Source organism: Ambystoma mexicanum, chromosome 13 (assembly GCF_040938575.1).
Source record: "Ambystoma mexicanum isolate Mex_15411 chromosome 13, UKY_AmexF1_1, whole genome shotgun sequence".
NCBI classification, from domain to species: Eukaryota; Metazoa; Chordata; class Amphibia; order Caudata; family Ambystomatidae; genus Ambystoma; species Ambystoma mexicanum.
Genome location: NC_090938.1, coordinates 119962003 through 119983164, shown reverse-complemented (window position 1 = coordinate 119983164; position 21162 = coordinate 119962003). Strand labels below are relative to the sequence as shown.

The following is a 21162-nucleotide window of genomic DNA, read 5'->3' as shown; positions in this document are numbered from 1 at the left end:
AAACACTGACCAGAGCTTTGGTGTAAAAGTATATAATTATTTATTTAAAGACACACTTGAACATTACACTAGCAAAAAGAGAGGTAAATACATTCAACACACAGTCACTATTATAAACAACCCTAATTACTTATTAGACAAGTCTTAATGAGAAACACCACTTATTTTCAGACAGTGGTGAGCGCTTAACATAAGATGGCACTCTAATAAGTTATTAAAAAGGGAGGGAAAAAGGCAGAGTTATGAAAGCACACAATATTCAATACTTTTCAAAGAACCACAGTGAGGCAGGTTAGGCAAAGTCTACTGGGGAGCAAGGAAGTTCAAAGGCTAGGCCCACTCTTAGAGAGAGCGAGCAAAATGTGTCCAGGATCACACAGTGGGGTTATGCCCAACGGGTCTTTGTAGAAAGTTCACAAAAGATTGAGATAAAGTCAGGAAAAGTTAGTTAACAGGTCCCAGGCTAACCCAGGTTAGAAAGTCGAGGATTTACTGTCACCCCGAACGATCTGTCGCAAGGGAAGCCAGGCGGGACACAGTACCTGAAAGTGGGAAGAACGCTCCAGCGGGGGCAGTTGTTCCTGGCAGCGGGTGCAAGTCAGTGTTTCGTCCAGAGGAAGAGGAGGTCTCGACGTGGAGGAAAGCTGAAGGTCGTTGCGTTGCCAGGGAAGAAACCAGCCACAGAGTTTCCCGGTTACAAGGTACCACCCTTTTCTTCGCGGTAGTGGTAGACCGTGGTATTCCGGTTGCCGGGGTGCTTGGCACGGGCAAGGCAGCCACGAGATGGTCCAGGAAGGCGAAAAGACAGGCAAACTGGTTATCCCCACCAGTCAAAGGAAGAAGACTCTCCGGACTGGAGATCTCCTCTGTCGTCGGGAAAAGTGGTGAGACGGTTCAGCAGGGCTCCACCGGTGGTGTCGTCATTGCAGGTCGGCTCGGCTTCTCCCTCCTTGGATTCTTTAGGTCCTGTGGTGACTTCTGAAGTTCCAGTCCCCAAAGCCCTGCTTTTATGCAGAAAACCCCCATTCATTCAGCCTAGCTGTCAATCAAACATGCTAAGTGGTGAGCCGGGCGACTCACCACTTGGGCCAATCACACAAGAGTGCGACTTTAGTTGCCCAGTCAACTCAGTCCAGGGTGCCTAAACCCCCTCCCACACCCCCTGTGGTACCCAGACAGATTGGCACCACTTTTGGAGGCTTCTGTGGAGAAGTCTGCCAAAAAGTAGAACAAAGGGCTCGACTTGGGTTGGAGTCACAGAAGCGAACACAAATGCCATTTTGGAACCAAGTTTCGGCAAAATTTACCAACCGGTGAATTAATATTAATTTAATAAACCGGCGGTATGTTCAAGGCTATATTAAAAGTGGTAGCCTCGAACAATGGGAAAATCCCATAGGAATATATTTGCGGTCGAATATAAAAAGTAGTATCCACTGCCACCAGCCTAAACTCGGTCGGGGGGGACTGGACAGTGCCCCCTCGAACAACAGACCCTGGGACAATCGAATTGCCCCGACCAGTACGTCCACAATATGATGGTTTGTACTGGTTCTGTTCACAATTTGAGACTAGTAAAGCCAATGGTGACTTTACATGCCCTGGGAGACAGTAGTCAGTCCCAGGGTATGGAGTCTATGTTTGGGGGTCGCTACGACACCGCTAGGTTACGGCACGGAGGGTGCTGTGTAACCCACATACCAAAAACACATGAAGCCCTATGGGGTAAAGGAGCCCCATAAAACACATACAAAGTCAAAGGAACACCTCAAATCATGTCTAAGAGTGGGAGTAAAAGAGTCTCACTCTTAGCAGGAGAAAAAAAAATAAACCCCAAAAATCCAGCAAAGCTGCTGGGGGACTCACTAGGTTTGGGAAATTAGCCTTTACAGAGAATTCTCCCTAACACTATCACTTGGTCCCAGACAAATGCTCACAATGATTTCTCAACTGCACAATGGAGTAAGGAGACCCCAGATGCTGATTTGATTACGGCTCATAAAGGGGATCCAATAATTGGTACGTTTTATCAACACGTTGAGGACCCTGAGAACTTTCCCCTGACGGATACCGATTACATTGGGAAAGAGGACCTCAGAGTGTTGATGAAATATCCAAAAATGTTCTGAATCCAAGACGAATCCAAAATCCAAGATTTATGGAATGGAAGAACAGGATCTTTTAGAGGACCTTCACTCAGGATGTCCATCATGTCATCCTGTTCGAAATTTGGGGAAGCTGCCTTCCAACCCATAAAATCAATGACCCTTCCCATGAGATTTCTATAGCAAGGATGAGCTGTAACGCTCACCTTGGCTCTGCGTGGGTATTCGGAACCTCTGCAGGACTCCACTTTCCTGGTTACTTTTTCAGGGATGAGTGTTCTGTGGGAACAAGGATAAAAGGGACTATGAGATCGGAAAAGGTCTAATGCCTCTAACAGCTCTTAGCACACTACTCCGGTACCCCTTGTCAGTGTCACCACCCGCCCTCTGACTATGTTCTAGCTCACCTTATGGATATGAAAAGGAGGCTCTCCGTCCTGCTTTGGCGATGCTGAGCAGGGGCGCGTGAGTTCTTTGAAGCCAGTTACTTCACTGACCCCTTCGAAGCCCAGACCTGCTGTGGCTCGAAACGTCTCTGCTGAGAGAGGATTCCAAGTAAGTGGTAAGGATTGAACAGTTCTCACTTCCCTACTTTCCACAGTTGTGAGTCCTTATCTCACTGTCTTTCCCTGATTCCCAATGTTCAATGTCTTTCCTTGATTTCCAATGTTCAATGTCTTTCCTTGACTTACAGTCTTGTGGAGTAACGTGCTCCTGTTCCAATCTCTTCTCTGTTTTTCTTCCCTCCCGGTGTTCTATCGGTGGAGATTGGCAGATGGAGCCGGAAGGCGGAGCGGCGGTGAAACGGAGGGCTCGCCGATGCTGCAGGTCTGTATGTGGCCGCTTGAAGCTGCGCAGGTCGGATGACTAGAAGGAGCCGCCGGCGCTCCGCAACGGTTCGTGGTTAAGTATGAACTTGCAGCAGTACGAGAGGAGGGGCCGTGGGAACTGTGGAGCCGATCGCTGGTAACTCGAGCCGCTGGAGAAGCGCTGAGGGATTGGTGACACTGCAATGCTGGAAGCGGGTAAGAACTGCAGGAGGATCCGGATCAGCGGTGAGTGTCTGCTGCTCAGGGCAGACGAAACGCGAAGCATGGATTCTCGCTGGGGTGTGGCTTATATAGCCAGCCACACCCCAAGCTCAACAACAACTAGTCCATTGCTTTGGGTGCCCTTCCAACTCACCTCTGCCTCCATTATGAATAATACCAAGGTGTAAATAGGCAGAACTGGTTCCAAGTGCGCCAAGCCCTAGTCCAACGGGGTCTTTCCTTGCGTCTGGTGCATGGAGTGGGTGTAAACCTATGAGAGTGCACTCCTAGTGTATATGTATGGGCTACTGACTTGGTGAGAGCAAGAACACCTGAGATGGGGGTCGTGACATCAGCATGATCTGTAGGGTCTGGTCTCTCAAATTCCACTTCAGGTGAAGTGTCTAGGCCGCTGGCTGGCATTTTGTAAACAGTCATAAAGATCTGTTATTTTGGAATTCGGGTCCACTAGCTCTTCAGGGACCTCTCTGGCACCAAACCTAACTCCAGCTGAAGTAACATCCTCTTCAGAGGAGTGTTCTTCAAAAATGGATGACATGGATCTGAAAAATTCCTGTCTGGGTTGAGGATGGAAAGTTTTTTTCAGGTAGAGAGGGTGGCATCGACTTAAACATGGGCAATGGCGTCGACTTGGGTATCGGGATCAGAGAATGCCTCGATAAAGGCATCGAAGGAATTGATAAAGAAGACGCTGGCTTCGACGTTGTCGAAGGAGGCTTTGATGCAGCCAAAGGTGTGCATGCCATTTTCGTCTGCGGTTTCGACACCATGGTCGTCGACTGTGTCGGGTCGAGCTTCGAATTTGCCACCAATGTCGATTCCGCTACCACCGATTTATGCACCGGAGGTTTTGTCTTAGTACGAGGCATCGAGGAACCTTCCCTTGATGACACTTTCGACTCTTTTTCGACTCTCGCGTGTTTAGATCTTGATTTCCCTTTGTCACTTTTAGAGTGGGTAGAGGCATGATCACCACGCAGCATCTTCGAGGGGGTCTGGGCCGCTTTCTCGAATATTTTAAGCATCGAAGCCCCAAAGGCCTCCCATTTTTCAGGGGAATCGTGCTTGGATGAGTAAGTTACTCCCCTCTCAGAGGAGGACGAGGAGGAAGAAGACCTGTGACATCGCTTTTTTGACTTCTTAGACGAAGACGAGGAGGATTTCCTTGAGCGACTCTTCGATCTTGACCTCCTCGACCCGTGTCGAGATTTTCAACTAGATTCATCTGAATCTTTTTGTCTTTTTGAAGACTTGTAAGTTTCCTCCCCCACCGCCAGCTTACCTCTACGTTCCCCAAGAGCCTTATTGGACATGGCCTGACAGGAACCGCACTCGTCAACCCGATGGTCTGGGCTTAGACACCAGAGGCAATTCCGATGGGGTCGGTTATTGACATTTTCCTACCACACTTCTGAAATGTTTTGAATCCTGTCTTGGGTGTGGTGGGAGTAGATGACGAGGACATTGTCGAGAAAAAACCTAATGCGCCGTTCGTGAAATAAAGCAGTTGCTTGGAAAAATGAAACTGAGGTAATGGGTGCTGCTCGAGCCCTTTTTACAGCAGATGACGTCAACGCTCGACGGCGGCCCTCTTGAGACTACGACTCTGCGGCCTCGAACACAGCGCCCTCTGGTAAAAAAATTAATAAATGTTCCGAGGCAGCAGAGCTGGGATACGAATATCTAAAGATGAGGAATATGTGGGAGGACACAATCCATTTGAAATGGCAGTAGGCTTCTGACAATTACCACACATTATTTAGAAGATGCACGCGGTTCTCTTCCATTATTACTTCAATATAGTTATAAGATGCTTATTTCAATGAAGGCTGGAAAGCTGCAAAATATTTTATTCATGCAAACTGATAATTTTAAGCCAAGGCCTGGCACATTTTTTTTTTAAATTGTATATATTAGCTACATTTGAAATTAAATAAAAATACATACTTACAGCTTAAATTTACCACAGATCACTAAAATGCACAAAAACTTAGCTAAAGAAATTCACATTCAATAAACCAACCATCGCAGGATAGACAACCTTAAAACAAATCTCATCCCAAAGAACAAAATGAATATCCATAAACTAATTACAATTACCCGAATAGCCAACTTTCTCCCCATTTGCCACATATTTTCTTAATAAAATGTAAAAGTGTAATAGTTATTTTTTTACTTGGTTTCCCAGTAAGAACAGTAACTAAAATTCATTTGAAGTCAAGAATTCATTTACGATAACAAGGGTATACTCTAAGGGAAATGTAGCAAAAACTTGGTGAGATAAAACAAGTGTGCGTGGACACTCCAAAATGAAATGTCTTCAGGTCTCTACAATCCCTTAAATCCTACAGAGACGACAACATCTCCGTTCCCTTGACAAACCTTTCCTCGGGATCCAAGTTTACAAGGTATGCAATTGGTTTAATCTGAATTTCATAACCAGCATGTGGAACATATGGTTTGGGAAACACTTTAGGTAGCCAGAAATAGAAACAAATTAACTATATCCAGCCGTGCTGGCAAATTGCTATAATGTGTACATGTGCTTTAAGCTCGTCAGTACGATTACGCTTGCATCACACTTAACAAATAAATTACTTTTTTTTCCAATTCATTTCATATAATCACTGGATCTTATTAGCATATTTTGCAGAAAAGGTCTGTTTTACCAAGCCTTTTTTATAAACGAGCACATGAAGGAGAGTTTAAACTTACCCACACTAACATCAATGTATATATATATATATATATATTCTTAACCATTCTTACCAGGGATAGTTTTGCTGACGTTGTCTCTTGTTCTTTTGATTTGTACAGTCCTAATTCTGTATGTTTTTCTTCAACCATTTTATCATATTGATGCTGCATAACAAATAAAAATTGTATGTAAATTGTCTTTTTAAGTATACATTAAATTGTTAAAACGAGCATATAGTTATATGTTTTACAACCAAATAAAATAACTTCACATTGGATGGACTTCCAGATACCTGTGTCCTTTTCAAGGAACGGGTAAGAAAAGCATTTGCTACTGATCGATTGATTTTGAGAAGCTTACCCCAAGATTTGAACGAGGTGTGGGGAGAAAGAATGATAAATATGTCCTTAGTTAAACTGAAACTGTGAGATAAACCTTAACAAGAAACACGAATGAGTTGTCAGACTATGCTGTCACTGTGAAAAGAAGTACTGTCAAAACCAACAATTTTTATCTTGGAATGGCCATAGAGTGATGATTTTTGGGGATCTCAGCTGTGATGTCCTTGGCAAGAGGAGACTTCAAAGCTGCAAAAGACAAGGCAAAAGCAAAGAACCTTAAATATTACATGGTATATCCTGCCATCTTCCGTGTTATCAAAGATGGTAGGTTATTCTCCTTTAATGACTGCAAGAGTGCTGAGGCTTATCTCAGTGATTTGGTGAATGGTGCGGATGTGGAGCAGCCCATGGAAGCTGTTGCTTCCACTTCACAGAGGTCACTGCCTTCAAAAAAGAAAAGATGATTTAACTTGATATTTAAACAAGTTACACAGTTATGTTTTTCCTCCCTGTGTTTTTTTTTACTCCTACATTTCTTTATTGAAATGTTCTTTTTCAAAAAAGAAAAAAAAGAAAATAAAATGTCGGCTTCAAGGACCGTTGGATTTGTTTCATCTTGTTTACTTTTATGCTACGAGGAGCGTGACATTAGAGAAAAGTCCCTAGCTCATTGCATTGCGTGGATCACGTCTGTGGGGCGTTGATGTGGAGTTGATTCGAATATGGAGACCGCAGGGATGTGTGATCGCTGGTGTGGATCCCCGATGTCTCCGTGCCTGACTGGAATGAGGGTGGCAAGACTGGCAGATGCGGTTCGCTGCAGTTGCAGGTGAGGAGGGGGGTCAGGCATAGGCAGCTGGCAGGCGCAGTGGGAGTGGACCCGGCACTGAATGCATGATGTATGCTTCTCCAGAATATGAGGTGCATTGACAATAACTTTGATGCGCACGTACGGGTTCAGCATCCGTATAATTCAACATACCGGCATGGTGTGCTTGCATGGATATCGTCTTGGCCCTTCAGCTATGTACTTTAAGAGGGGAAATGAATTGTTGACAACATCAGGATTCGAATGGGAATAAACACGGCACAATATGCAGAATGGGTTTCCCCAGAATTCACAATGATCGGGACGTGAGGAAAGCACATCTTCAAACTGTTTTGGCTGGTGCTTTGAACGTTTCAGGGCGTCTAGCGATTTACAACTATATGCTGGTTAATGGATTTCTCATAGCGTCCTGAGCAAGTATATGTCATATGGAGCTCATTTGTTAATTTTTATTTTTATTTTATTTTATTTTTTCTATTTTATTTTATTACATTTGTTATACGCCCAGACCCGGGTGTATCTCGGCGTAGTTACAGACAATGGGAGAATGCAATCTTAGAATGAACACAGAGGTACACAGGAATAGCAGTCAATAATACACAACAATATACAAAATAGTCAGATATTATACAACAATCCACAAAGCAGTCAGATATGTACAGTTAATTGGAGCGGATTAGTGCTCTGGTTCAGTTAGTACTTATTGAAGAGCCAAGTCTTCAAGAAACTTTTGAATTTAGGGAAGGAAGTTTCGTTCATAATGTGGGTGGGTAGAGCGTTCTAATGTCTGGGGGCCAGTGTTTTGAAGCTGCTACCCCCTGCTTTCTCTCTTTTGTATCTAGGGGTTTCAAGGTATGCTTTTTTATTGGACCTGAGGAGTCTGGTCTGGGGCTTCATCATGACTGTGTTGTTGAGGTATTTGGGTGCTTTGTTAGCCCTGCATTTGTGAGTGATGCTCAGGGTTTTAAATAGAATTCTAGCTTTGCTGGGGAGCCTGTTGTGGTCTCTTCTGGTGTTAGAGATATGTTCAGATTTTTTGATGCCTAAGGCTGCTCTGAGGGCTTTGTTCTGCATGAGTTGAAGTTTGGCTATGTTGGCTTTGGAAGTGCCAAGGAAGAGGATATTACAATAGTCTAGCTTAGACAGTATGAGTGCTCTGGCTACAGTAATGCAGTTATTGGCTGAGAGGAATTTACGGCTGAGGGAGATGAGTTTGGAGGTGTAGGAAGTGGATGAGGCTAATGTGTTAACTTGTTTACACATGGATAGTGTTGCATCTAAGTAGACGCCAAGGGTCTTGACTTGTTTAAGAACAGGGATTATGGTTCCATCGATGGTGAATGATTTGAAAGCGGGCTCAAGGTTATTGATTTTGCTGGAGGAGCCTAGTATGAGGAGCTCGGTTTTGTCGTCTTTGAGACAAAGGCTATTATTAGCCATCCAGTTTTGAATGAGTGAGTAGATTTGGTTAACCAGGAGGGAGTCTTGTTCGTGATTGCCTTAGAGAGGAATGAGGATTTGGGTGTCATCGGCGAAGTTAGTATAGATGACACCCATGGCATCCAACGCTGCGAATAATAGCTTGGTATAGGCATTATACAGAGTGGGGGATAGGCAGGAGCCTTGCGGCACACCTGCCGGGACAAGCACTGGGTCTGCTGATTCTTTGCCGATGGATACTCTGGAAGTCCTATCGGCCAAGAATGATTTGATCCAGTTGGTGGCTTCTGAGCTAGGTTGAAATTGTTTGCTAGAGTGTTACAGAGTTTATCGTGGTCAACCAAATCAAAGGCCGCTGAGAGGTCCAGGAGCATCAGTAGACAGAGTTTACCTGCTTCTCTAGTGGCATCCATTTGGATCTTCAGATCAATGAGGGCTGTCTCTGTGCTATGGTTGGGACGGAATCCTGACTGACGGTCTCCTAATAGTTGATGGTGTTCCAAATTGTTCTGAATTTGGCAGTAGGCTATTTTATCAATTATTTTTAAGAGGAATGGGACCGTTGTAATAGGTCGGTAGTTGGTGGGTATTGACGGGTCCAGGGATGGTTTTTTTAGAAGTGGTGTCACCCAAACTTTTTTGATACTGGTGGGGACTGTGTTTGTGAGGAAAGAGGCATTGATGAATTCAGTGATGATGGGTGTAATGGTGGGGGCACAGAGTTTCACTAGGTGGGAGGGGAATTGGTCTTCTTTACAGTTGGAGGCTTTGAGTTTCATGATGGTGTCAAATACTTCTTTGTTAGACACTGGTGTGAATTGAAATGGGGGGCCAGTAGTGGCATTTGATGTGGTCATTGATATGGTGGGTGGAGTCTTGTCAGCTAGGAGCGTTTTTTTACTATCAATTTTAGTTTGCAGTAGGAGGATTTTAGATGAGAGGACGTTTTGTATAGTGGTGCACCAGTCTTTACTAGCGTTGGAGGGTGCTGAGGTTTGACACAGGTTTTCAAGCTCTCTAAGGATGGTAAACAGTTCTTTGCTGTCTGAGGAAGCATTAGTAATGCGAATGTTGAAGGCATTGGCTTTTTGGGTGATTATTGCTGATTTATATGTTTTGTTGGCGTCAGCGAAGGCTAATGCCGATTCTGGGGTATTGTTTTTCTTATGGAGGTGTTCAAGTGATCTTTTTGTGCGTCTTAAGGCTACAAGTTCCTCATTAAACCAAAAACAGGAACGTTTGTCTGGTCTGCGGGTTTTAGTGGTGATGGGCGCAAGTAGGTCAATAGTTTGGGTAAGGCATTGTTGGTATTGTTCTGCTAGGTAGGAAGGGTTATTGGTGCCTAGAACCGTATGGGCAAGGGCAGCACTCAGGGCTGGAGTGAGTTTGTCGGAAGAGAGCTTTTTGATATTTCTAGTTTCGAAAGTTTCTGGTTTTTTGGGGGTGATGTGATCTGTACTGGCGTTGTCTATAGTGAAGTTAATTACATAGTTATCTGACCAATTGACTGGGAGGATGGAGTCAATGGTGACTAGAGAATTAAGAGTGAGAAGCCAGTCCAGGGTTCTTCCTTTTGAGTGGGTGGGTTTATCTATCAGCTGTACGAAATTCATTTCTGACATGGCTGTATAGAATGTAGATGCCTCCGAGGCCAGGGGGTCATTGTATCCTAGGTTAAAGTCACCGAGAACTATGCATTTAGTTTTGGGCTTGATGAGGGGAGTTAAGAGTAGCGGGATGTCCAAATCGGGGTGTGTATTTTTATTGGGTGATCTGTACACCACTAGTAAGTTGGTAGTGGTTTTGGGGTTGGAAGTATACTTCACTAGTAGGAGTGGTTTTGGCTATTATGGCAACTCCACCTCCTTGGGTGTTTGTCCTGTCTGTTCTAAGGATGCTGAATCCCGGGGGAATGGCAAGGGCTAGAAGTGGTCCTGCCGCTGGGTGAAGCCAGGTTTCAGTGACCACCAGCATATCAAGATGTTGGTCCTCGATGAGGTCATGGATATCTATTGCATGGGCACCTAGTGAACGGGCATTGATGAGTGAACTTTTGAGGGTAGAGGTGGGGGCAGGGGGTGGTGTGTTACCTAAAATGGGGGAAAAATCAGTGGTTTTTTTCTTGGTTTGGTGTTTGAGTGGTGCGTTGTGGAGGCTTTTGTGTTGGAAATTGATGGGCGTGGTGTTTAGTTTGGTCAGTGTATTGGGTGTGGTGGTGAGTGAGGTAGCTAGTAGGGACATTTTAGTTCTAGACATTAGTCTATTGAGTCTTTCAATACCCAGAATGGGTGTAGTCCTATCATTAATGCTAATAGGTTTGGTGTGTTTGTATGTGGACGGGTTGGGACTGAGGCACGGGAAGTCTGAGGTTGCTGCATTCTTGGTGGTGGTAGGTGTAATGTGGGATTGGGGAGATGGTATGGGGAAAGGGGGGTGTGTGGGGAGGAAGGGGGTGGGGCAGGGGATAGGGAAGTGGCGTTGACAACCTACTCTGGCTAGTCCTTCGCCAACTTTGATGAAATGTTCTCTTGTGCATGGTGTAGCATTAGGGACTATACAAAAAGGGAACATGATAATGGTAAGGAGAGCCAGCATTATATTGGTGGGGGTTGAGTGGGCAGAGATAGGTGCAATGTATTTTACAATGTGGTCTAGGAGCGACCAGGGCGCAATCAATAATGGCAGGAGTGGTCTTTAGCGACCATAAGGCACAATGCAATTACAATGTGGTCTAGGGGCGACCAGGGCGCAATCAATAATGGCAGGAGTGGTCTTTAGCGACCATAAGGCACAATGTAAATACAATGTGGTCTAGGAGCGACCAGGGCCCAATCAATAATGGCAGGAGTGGTCTTTAGCGATCATAAGGCACAATGCAATTACAATGTGGTCTAGGAGCGACCAAGGCGCAATCAATAATGGCGGGAGTGGTCTTTAGCGACCATAAGGCACAATGCAATTACAATGTGGTCTAGGAGCGACCAGGGTGCAATCAATAAATGGCAGGGGTGGTCTTTAGCGACCATGAGGCACAATGCAATTACAATGTGGTCTAGGAGCGACCAAGTGCGCAATCAGTAATGGCAGGAGTGGTCTTTAGCGACCATAAGGCATAATTAATTCATTGGCAATAGATGGAAGTCATTAGAGAGGTTAGCGGAGTGATGGCTTACCAGAGGTTTTAGGTAGGCGTGCATCATTGGTAGTACTTGGCAGTAGGCTTAGGAGAGGGCAGCTTTAGTGTGCGAACCGGCGTTCGTGCTAGCGCCTTCGCGTCGGTCAGCGGCGAACAGGGGCAAACAGGGACAATTGGCCTTAAGAGGCCTTGGGATGGCCGCCGGCTCTTCCACCTGCCGGCGGATGTTTGTGCTTAAAAGGGCGCACAAACACGCGTTGCTTAGCAACGCAGAGGCGTCTCAGCCTCGTTATCATCCCGCATCGCGCCCGACATTTTGGATTTGCTCAATGTCGGCGCATGCGGTTTGGGAGCGAATGCAGGGCCCGCAGGGGTCTGGGGCAGCAGTGTGGTGCCCAGGAAGGGCAGGAACCAGCCCAGCTGGTGTAGCCCAGCGCAGGGGTGCAAGCAGCCGCTCGGATGCAGCGCATAGGTCGTGGCTCGCAGCTTGTCAATGCAGGGGCCTCGTCCTTGATGGATGTGGGGGCTCCTGCCCTCTCCACACCTGGGGTCACACCTGTTGATGTACAGTCTTGTGCTTCGCAGTGAGGGTGTTTGGCACAAGCGGATACTGGATGGGAGACGAGTCTGGGTCAAGAACTATTTTCATCTGACAGTAACTGCTGCCTGCCTCCTTGATTGCATGTTGCCTATTCCTTGTTCACAGCTAATGGGGAGTCAATTGATGGGTCACTCTGCTGTGAATGCCTCACGGCTTGGCAAGGGTGACATTTTTGCAGGCCTGCGAGATGATTAACTTGAAATGCAGGTGCTGCACCTATGCCCCTATTATGTGTTTATTTTGTGGCCAATATTCAGAGGGACCAAAAGCTACATGGTTAACCCTTTGTTGCATCTGGGTGAAAGTGGCGTTTGACGGGTTTCAAGGTGGCACTGGACTCTCATGTGAATGTTACAAACCTAGGTGTGTGTGATATGTTGTATTGCTAATATATTTGGTCTGGTTGAGCTTGGGCTGGGGTGGGGGGGAAAGTGATGCTTTGGGGGCGCTTATGGGAGTCGCCATTCTGCTGCTCATCCTGGAAATTATGCCGTTCAATATTATGGAAAATGTTAATAGTGGGAGTTATAAAGGGAAAAACTGAAAATGAAAAAAGGAGGTGCAGATTTGTAGCCGTTGTTTAGCAGCTGCAGGTTTCCGCGTCATTCGCTGTTTTTGGCTCTAGGTTCATCACTTCATGCTTCCTCTTCACTCTGAATTCGGTCTATGCTGTGAGACCAAAGTTGTGAGGGGGGCTGTACATTGTTGCTATATGTGTGTTTTTTGTTATTGCCTTGCATGGGTGCCATTCTGCCCCGTCAGGTATTGATATAGGGGGGGGTGCTGTTGACATTGATGATTTCTGGGACTGGGGGGTTGGGAATACACTGTAATTGTTTCTATACCTTAATTGTACCAGTTATTGGTAGCTTGGGTATGAGTGTTAAATGCATCTTTATGGTTCGACTGTTGTTTAGAACTGAATTGTGTGGGGGGGGGTTGGGTTGTTACTTTTTTGAATTGAGGAACAGAGTCAGGTGTAGGCTCTGGAGTGACTGTAATTCTGGAAGCAAGGATTGTTGTAAATACTGAAACTCAGTATCACCTGGTGGTGACGCTAGGTGTGAGGGTAGGTTTAAGGTATGGGTTTCTTTGTGTTTTATTAGTTTGTTGGTGTTATTAGTTGTCGTGTTCATCAATGTTGATTGTTGTCTTGAAAGCTTGCTTGTCGCTCTCCTATCCAAGCTCCCTTGGAGACCTCTCATTGGTGATTTTGTTTGCTTGGTTAAATATTCATCGGGAAAGAGTTAGTGGATGATGGCTGAATTAAATGTGTGTTCTTGGAATGTTAAGGGCCTTAATATCCCACGGAAAAGGAAGGAGGTGCTAGCCAAATTGCGAAGAGAGAAGGTCGACATAGCTCTAGTTCAAGAGACTCATTTGCTGGATGAGTCGAAGCACCTTCTTACAAATAACTGGTTCACGAAAGTCCTATTGAATTGCTATAGTGGTAAATCGAGAGGAGTGGGTATTTTATTACGCAGGGGGTTGAATTTAGTGGTGGATAAAGTAGTGATGGATGGTGAGGGAAGGATCATCTTAGTGGATGCTACGTACGAAGGTACTTCTGTCACAATTGGCTCTATTTATGGTCCGTGTGCTGGTGGGCATTCTTTTTTTGGTAAAATATTAACACTCTTACGGGACATGAATGGCGAATACGTGATTCTAGGGGGTGATTTCAACTGTGTGCTTGACGGGAGGATGGATCGTGCAGCACACTGTAGTTATACGGCTGAGAATTCTAGTAAGGCATTTAGAGATTTTTTGGACAGTCTGAGCCTGGTGGATGCTTGGAGATTCATGCACCCAAATAGTAGGGAGTTCACTTTTTATTCACCTGTCCATGATTCTCACTCGAGAATCGATTATTTCCTTATCTCGCAGAAATTGAATGACAAGTTCTATTCAGTGACTATTAAGGAAAGAGGGATCTCTGATCACTCAATGGTGACCATGCAAGTGACTATGAGACAGGAGGACTCAGAGTTTTCTAGATGGCGAATGAAATCCTATATTTTACGGGAACCGGGGGTTATTGAATCTCTGGAAGGTTTTGCTAGAAATTTCTTTGAACTAAATATTAACTCGACTTCAGATCATGTGGTTTGGGACATTTTTAAGGCGGCCATAACAAGGGACATTTTTAACATTACTTCTAGGGTAAGGAAAAAAGGGATGGCGGAACTTAAGAGATTGGAGGATGAGCTAAATGCTGCTCAAAAAAGATATGCAGTGTCCAACAAGATTGAGGATATGGCGGACATAGGAAGACTAAGGGAACAATTTAGACAGGTGTTGGATACTCAATATGAAAAAGGTGTGTTCTTTATGAGGCAAAAGTTCTGGGAGCAGGGGGACAAAAATGGTAAACTTCTGGCAAATAGACTTCGAGGTCTCACAGAGAGTTCCTTTGTTCGAAGGTTGGAAAGTGTGAATGGGGATTTTATAGTAAAAAAAGGTGAAATATGTGAGGAGTTTAAGAGGTTTTATACTACTTTGTATCAGGAGGAACAGTCCCCAATGCTGGATGACATGAATACATTTTTTGATAAAATTGTTTTGCCCAAATTGAGCGAAGGCCAGGCAGGAGTGGTGGATGCTCTCATAACGGAGGATGAAGTGTTGACAGCGGTTAAGCAACTTAATAGGGGTAAGTCACCAGGTCTAGATGGGCTTCCCGTTGAATTCTATCAGGAACTGAGTGGAGTTTTAGCATCCTTTTTATGTAATCTATATAATGGTTTTATGAGGGACGGGGTCATATGCCCCACTATGAGGGAATCTTGTGTGGTGGTTCTGCCAAAGCCAGGGAGGGATTGTAGAAAGTATGCGAATTACAGGCCGATTTCGCTTTTGAATGTGGATCTGAAAATATTGACAAGAATATTGACCAATAGATTAGATGCATGTGTTGGTAATTTGATAAGCGGTTCCCAAGTTGGATTCATGAGAGGGAGATACGGCTATGATCACATTAGGACGCTGATTGACATTATGGGACTGCCACAATCTAAAACTCAGGGCACCCTGTTACTTTTCATGGACGCTGGGCAAGCCTTCAATAGAGTCAACTGGTGCTTCCTATACCATACTCTTAAAAGAATGGGATTTGGGGATACGTTCATTAATACTATTCGAGTATTGCATTTCGACATTAACGCTAAGGTTTGGGTGAATGGTGCTATGTCTTTCTCTTTTTTCTTGTATAGGGGGATGAGGCAGGGATGCCCATTATCGCCATATCTCTTTAATTTGGCACTGGAACCGCTCATTGCATACCTAACGCAGGAACCAAGTCTACGTGGCCTTTGATTTAGGAATGATGAGATAAAGGTTCTTTGTTATGCTGATGATATGGCCATTGTTTTGTCCAACCCAGCAGAGGGGTGCAATAAACTTAAAGATATGTTTGAGGAGGTGGGTCGGTTATCTGGCCACAAGATTAATTGGGAGAAAACGGTGGCCTTCCCGCTGGATATGAGACAACCACGGGATGTTTTGGGTTCCTGGGATTGTCGTTGGGAAGTGGGTGCTGTAAAGTATCTGGGTGTTTATTTGGTCCGAGACATGAGGAGAATGGTTGAATACAAATGCCTCTAAGGTATTGGTGACCGTGAAGAGGGATATTCTGAAATGGAGCCGACTGAAATTGGGGTTATGGGCTAGAGTGAATGCAGTTAAAATGGTTCTTTTGCCAAAAATTCTCTATATCATACAGTCCATCCCTTTAAAGTTCACTATAAAAGCCCTTGGTTCCATTGATAAAGTATTTCAGTCCTTCCTCTGGGGAGAAGGCAATAGGCCGAAAGTGCCTAAATATATTTTGCAGCGTCCGGTAAAGGAAGGTGGGTTTGGGTATCCGAATCTGAGAAAATACTGTATTGGTTTTGTCTTGAAAAAATCAACCTTTTATCTCACTGAAGCCAGCAACTATATGCCTAATTGGCGTATCATTGAAAACTCTCAGATTTCGCCTTATTCTCTAAGTACGGTTTACTCTATGTCAAAGCTGCCGAACTCGGGTGTAAAACTGCCAGCTATGTGGGCCACTAGGGAGGCGTTACAGAGCTTTGTGATAAATAATGGAGATGATGTTTGGATGCATTATGATGCCTCTCTGTGGCATAACATGGGACTACAATTGGCGAATAAACCCTTGTGCTGGAAAAGTTAGATTAATAAGGGTATACTCAAGATTCGTGATGTGTGGCGTAATGGTCATATGAGTCCCTTCGATCAACTGAGGACGTCTTTCGGGATTGGGGGTAGGGAAAGGGAGCGTTACAGGTCTTTTAAGGCTCTTTTGATTGAACGGACTGGTATGTTGAATGATGCTATGTCAGAGTGACCCTCTGTGTGTGAGATTATTCGCTCCTGCCAGTGTACTGTATCCACACATATAAAGTTAATGCCAATGGATGATCGGGAGGTGGTAGCATGGGATAAACTTCGCCAGGCATGGATAGAGGACCTTGGTGTTGATATACCTGTGAAGGAATGGGAGTATTTGCTCCGTGTGGGGTGAAAGCAAAATTGGATCTGGGGTTACGTGTTACACATCGCGGCAAGTGGTCGTTATGGGCACGGACCCGCTTGTGCGGCGCCCTGATTCCAAGCATCTCCAAGATGGAAGCTAGTGTTTCTTTCCGACCCGCTGGCAGCGGTCTAGTAGTTGCACGCTCTCTTGACGTGCGGCCGACCGGTCACGTGATCCTTTATCCGGAACCGAAGCGACCAGTGCTTCGCGTCGCTTCTGTCTTTGACGCTCCGTGAGTTCGTTGCTGTACCCTTCCTCTTCATGCACACATTTCTCTTTACCATTAGCGGTTCCTACTTACCCTATTACTTTCTCTCATCAGATCCTCTGCTCTGCATTCGCTGGTTTCTTTTTCCCCCGGCTTCGCCAACCCATCTTGTTTGTCTTCTATTCGGGCCAGACCCACATCTGAGTAAGTACCCTTTCTCTAGGGTTCCCTTTGAGACTGGCCAGGCTCTCATTTCCTATTATCCTTCCAGGCTTCCCCGAAGCTGTCCTTTGCAGTCAGATTCCAGACCCGAACTTTCCATTAGTCCGATTCGGGTGAGAGAGATCTCTTTGAAGCTCTTTTCTTTTCCATTCTACAGACCCTCCTCTAACCTGATTCCTATCTCTTCACCTCTCATTCCTGCAGACAAAGTGTCTGGTGTGATTCCCGGGGGTTCCTGCCGTAGACGTCCATCTTTCATCGTATCCTGATTTGCACGAGCTGGGATTCGTCCAGGGTTTTCTTCCCATTGAGGGTTTCCCTGGGAGTCCTGCCCGCTCTCCTGGGTTACTTTACCCTGGGTTGAGTGGCCAGGGCTGTCTCTGGGAAATTTTCACAGCTGCTTTGTCTTTCCAGATTGGAGTCATCGATTGCCAAGGTGAGCTGTTGTAAAGCTTTCACTTTATTTAGTTCTGCAGCTTACTCATATGTACACGAGTTCCCTAACAGAAGTAACAGTAAGCGACGCCCAAAAAAGGAATATTGGCAATCGGGATTTCAAATGGAACAACAAATGCAGCAGCTAATGACGGCCATGCAGGCCATGTCATTAGAGGTACAATCCTTGAAACAGGACAATGCTCAGTTACGACATCACGTGGCCAGAGCTTTTTCAGACACTCCCCCGTCGTCCTTACATTCCATTAGGTATGACGGTGATCCCTATAGACTAAAAGAATTCCTTGACAGTTGTACCGTTCAATTCACATTTAAACCTCGCTTCTTCCCTACAGATAAAGATAAGGTCGGCTATGTCATTTCCCACCTCTCTGGTCCTGCGTTAGCCTGGGCGACTCCTTTAGTGACCTCCAACAATGTTATACTCGATTCTTACTCCGCTTTCACTAATAGTCTCAAATCCATGTTTGGAAGAAAGGAGATTTCGGTTGCTACTCAAGAGAGGCTTCTCGATTTAAAGCAAGGAAACAAGGAATTACTTTGGTATATCACTCAATTTAAACAACTGTCCTCTGAACTAGGCTGGCCAGATGAAGGTCTTCTTACTCTTTTTCGGAGAGGTCTCACAGATGAATTAAAGGACGAGGTCTCAAAAGTCCCTCGTCCCGCTAATCTAGCAGATATGATCACATTAACCATGCAGATTGACTACCGAATGCATGAAAGGACATGCGAAAGGAAAAAAGGAAACGGTACACGTCCGCAGTGGGATTTTTCCACAACCCCTCAGAAATCTCCGTCTTCTACTGAAGAACCCATGCAAGTTGGGACCATTCGAGGACCGATCTCAGCCACTGAAAGAGATAGGAGAAGATCTTTGAAATTATGTATGTACTGTGGATCCTCCAATCATGTTTTGAAGGACTGTCACTTAGTTCCTCCTCGTCGCTCTCTTAGTCCCAAATCGGGAAACTTCAAAGCCTTACCGTTGAGGGAAGACCGGTAAGCGCCCAGTATCATTCTTCCCCGTATCAGACCAGTATGTCTCTTGACAACTCTCTAAACAACCAGGCCATGGTGGTAGTTTCTCTTTCCATCCTACTACCAGAAAATGTCATCCCTGGTATTCCGGCCTTAATAGACTGCGGTGCAGCCGGGAACTTTGTGGATGTGGAGTGGGCAAGATCACACGGTATCTCTCAGGTACCAAAGACGTTAGTTACTCCTATTCAAGGAGTAGACGGTACCCCTCTGAGTTCAGGCCCCATTAAGGACCAAACCATTCCGCTCACTTGTAAAATATCTAGCCATAAAGAAACCCTGGTTTTTGACGTAATCAGAACTGCCCATTATCCAATTATCCTGGGGCTCCCTTGGCTGAGATTGCATAATCCCTTCATAAACTGGACCGCGGGAACTCTTTTTTTAGGGTCAGAATATTGCGTCCGTCATTGTCTTTCTCAAGAATCTGTGGGGATTCGCATACCTGCAGATAAAACTCTCAAACCGACGGTATCTTCCATCAGCCAACTGGAGATTCCTGACTGTCATAAGCATTACCGATCAGTGTTTGAAAACCCCGAATTTCCTAATCTCCCTCCTCATCGAAGAGATGACTGTCACATAAACCTGCTTCCCGACCAGCCCATTCCCTTTGGCCGCATGTACGTCCTGTCGCAAAAGGAAAAGGCGGCATTAAAGGAATACCTTCAAACTCATTTACGGAATGGTCTAATTTCTGAGTCAGTGTCACCTGCAGGAGCTTCATTATTCTTTATTCCCAAAAAAGACTCTGATGAGCTCCGTCCCTGTATAGATTATCGAGGACTCAACAAGATAACCACAACTGACAAATATCCCATGCCTCTCATCACGGATATTGTGGAAGCTGTTCGAGGGGCTTCTTGGTATACCAAGTTGGACCTTCGTGGCGCTTACCATCTCATTCGTATTGCTCCAGGAGACGAATGGAAGACCGCTTTTCGGACTCCTTTTGGACATTATGAATATCACGTGATGCCATTTGGCTTAGTTAATGCGCCAGCGATATTTCAGAGGTTCATGGATCATCTATTTGCCGACATATTGTTCAGATTTGCCATCATCTATCTCGACGATATCCTGGTTTACTCCAACAACCAAGAGGAACATATCCATCATGTAAACATTGTATTAGAACGCCTGCAGTCCAACCATCTCTATTGCAAAGCTTCCAAGTGTGAATTCCATCAGAAACAAGTTACCTACTTAGGATTTGTCCTTTCTTCCCTGGGCATCTCCATGGACCCCAAAAAGATTTCCGCAGTTGTGGATTGGCCTGTTCCTACGGGAATAAAGGACATACAGAGGTTTTTGGGGTTCGCCAATTTCTATCGTAAATTCATTCCTTCCTTCTCAGAAATCATACTCCCCTTGACTCGACTACTCAAGAAAGGGGTGTCATTTGTCTGGAATGACTCAGCTCAAGAGGCCTTTGACAGTTTGAAGAAAATGTTTACCTCCTCCACAGTTTTGATCAACCCTGACCAATCCAAACAATTCATTGTTGAGACAGACGCTTCTCAGAATGCGTTGGGAGCTGTGTTGTTACAGGCATCAGAACATGGTGAAGAAAGACCGGTGGCATACTTATCCAAGACATTTAATCCTGCTGAGATAAATTATTCAGTACTCGAGAAGGAACTGATGGCTATCAAACGCGCCTTCGAGGAATGGAGGCATTTGCTGTTGGGCTCCCCCTTTCCTGTCTTGGTGCGTACTGATCACCAAAATCTCAAGGTTCTCCAAAATGCTTATACCACTAATAGCAGACAAGCACGTTGGGCTTATTTCTTCTTACCCTTTCGGATAGAATTTGTTTACTGGCCTGGCAGACAGAATCTAAGAGCAGATGCTTTGTCCCGTAAAGATTCTCCAACTTCATCGTTTAGCCCAGAAAAGATGTTTCCCAATGCTCGATTTATTGCTGTACTCACTGACTTCCTGCAAGAGGTACAAACAGCCACCACTCTTAATAAAACTCTTTGTGAAGACCTGGCATCTACTTATCTTCTCGCCAAGGAAAAGGAATACTACTTTCATGGTACTCAAGTGTTGATTCCCGTTCCTTCTTTACAATTGGAGGTGTTAAAAATTTGCCATGACTCACGAGCTGCAGGACATAGGGGCGTACTTCCCACATTGGAACTTATCCAACGGCATTTCTGGTGGCCTTCCATGAGATCGGATGTCCGGGATTATGTAGCCGCCTGTAACATCTGTGCTCTTGCTAAGTCCCCTCGTTCACCACCATTAGGGTTATTAGCTAGAATGCCCATACCAGACCGACCTTGGCAAATCATTTCCACTGATTTCATTCCTGACTTACCACCATCATCGAATATGACTACTATCATGGTAACTATCGATTATTTCACCAAATTAGCACACTTTACCCCTCTGCGAAGATTACCAAATGCTCCTTCCATGGCCAACATTTTTCTCTCTGAAGTATTTTCTCGCCATGGTCTACCGGATACCATAGTGTCGGACAGA

The 21162-nt window shown here is 45.1% G+C and overlaps 1 protein-coding gene across 1 annotated transcript in view; it reads right to left on the bottom strand.

Annotated features, from left to right (window-relative positions):
- Positions 1-21162, bottom strand: part of SYCP1 (synaptonemal complex protein 1) — a 1202159-nt gene that overhangs the window by 836768 nt on the left and 344229 nt on the right. The window contains exon 5 of the mRNA XM_069633416.1: positions 5927-6019. Within this exon, the coding sequence (XP_069489517.1) occupies positions 5927-6019 (93 nt within the window). The remainder of the gene's footprint in view (positions 1-5926; positions 6020-21162) is intronic.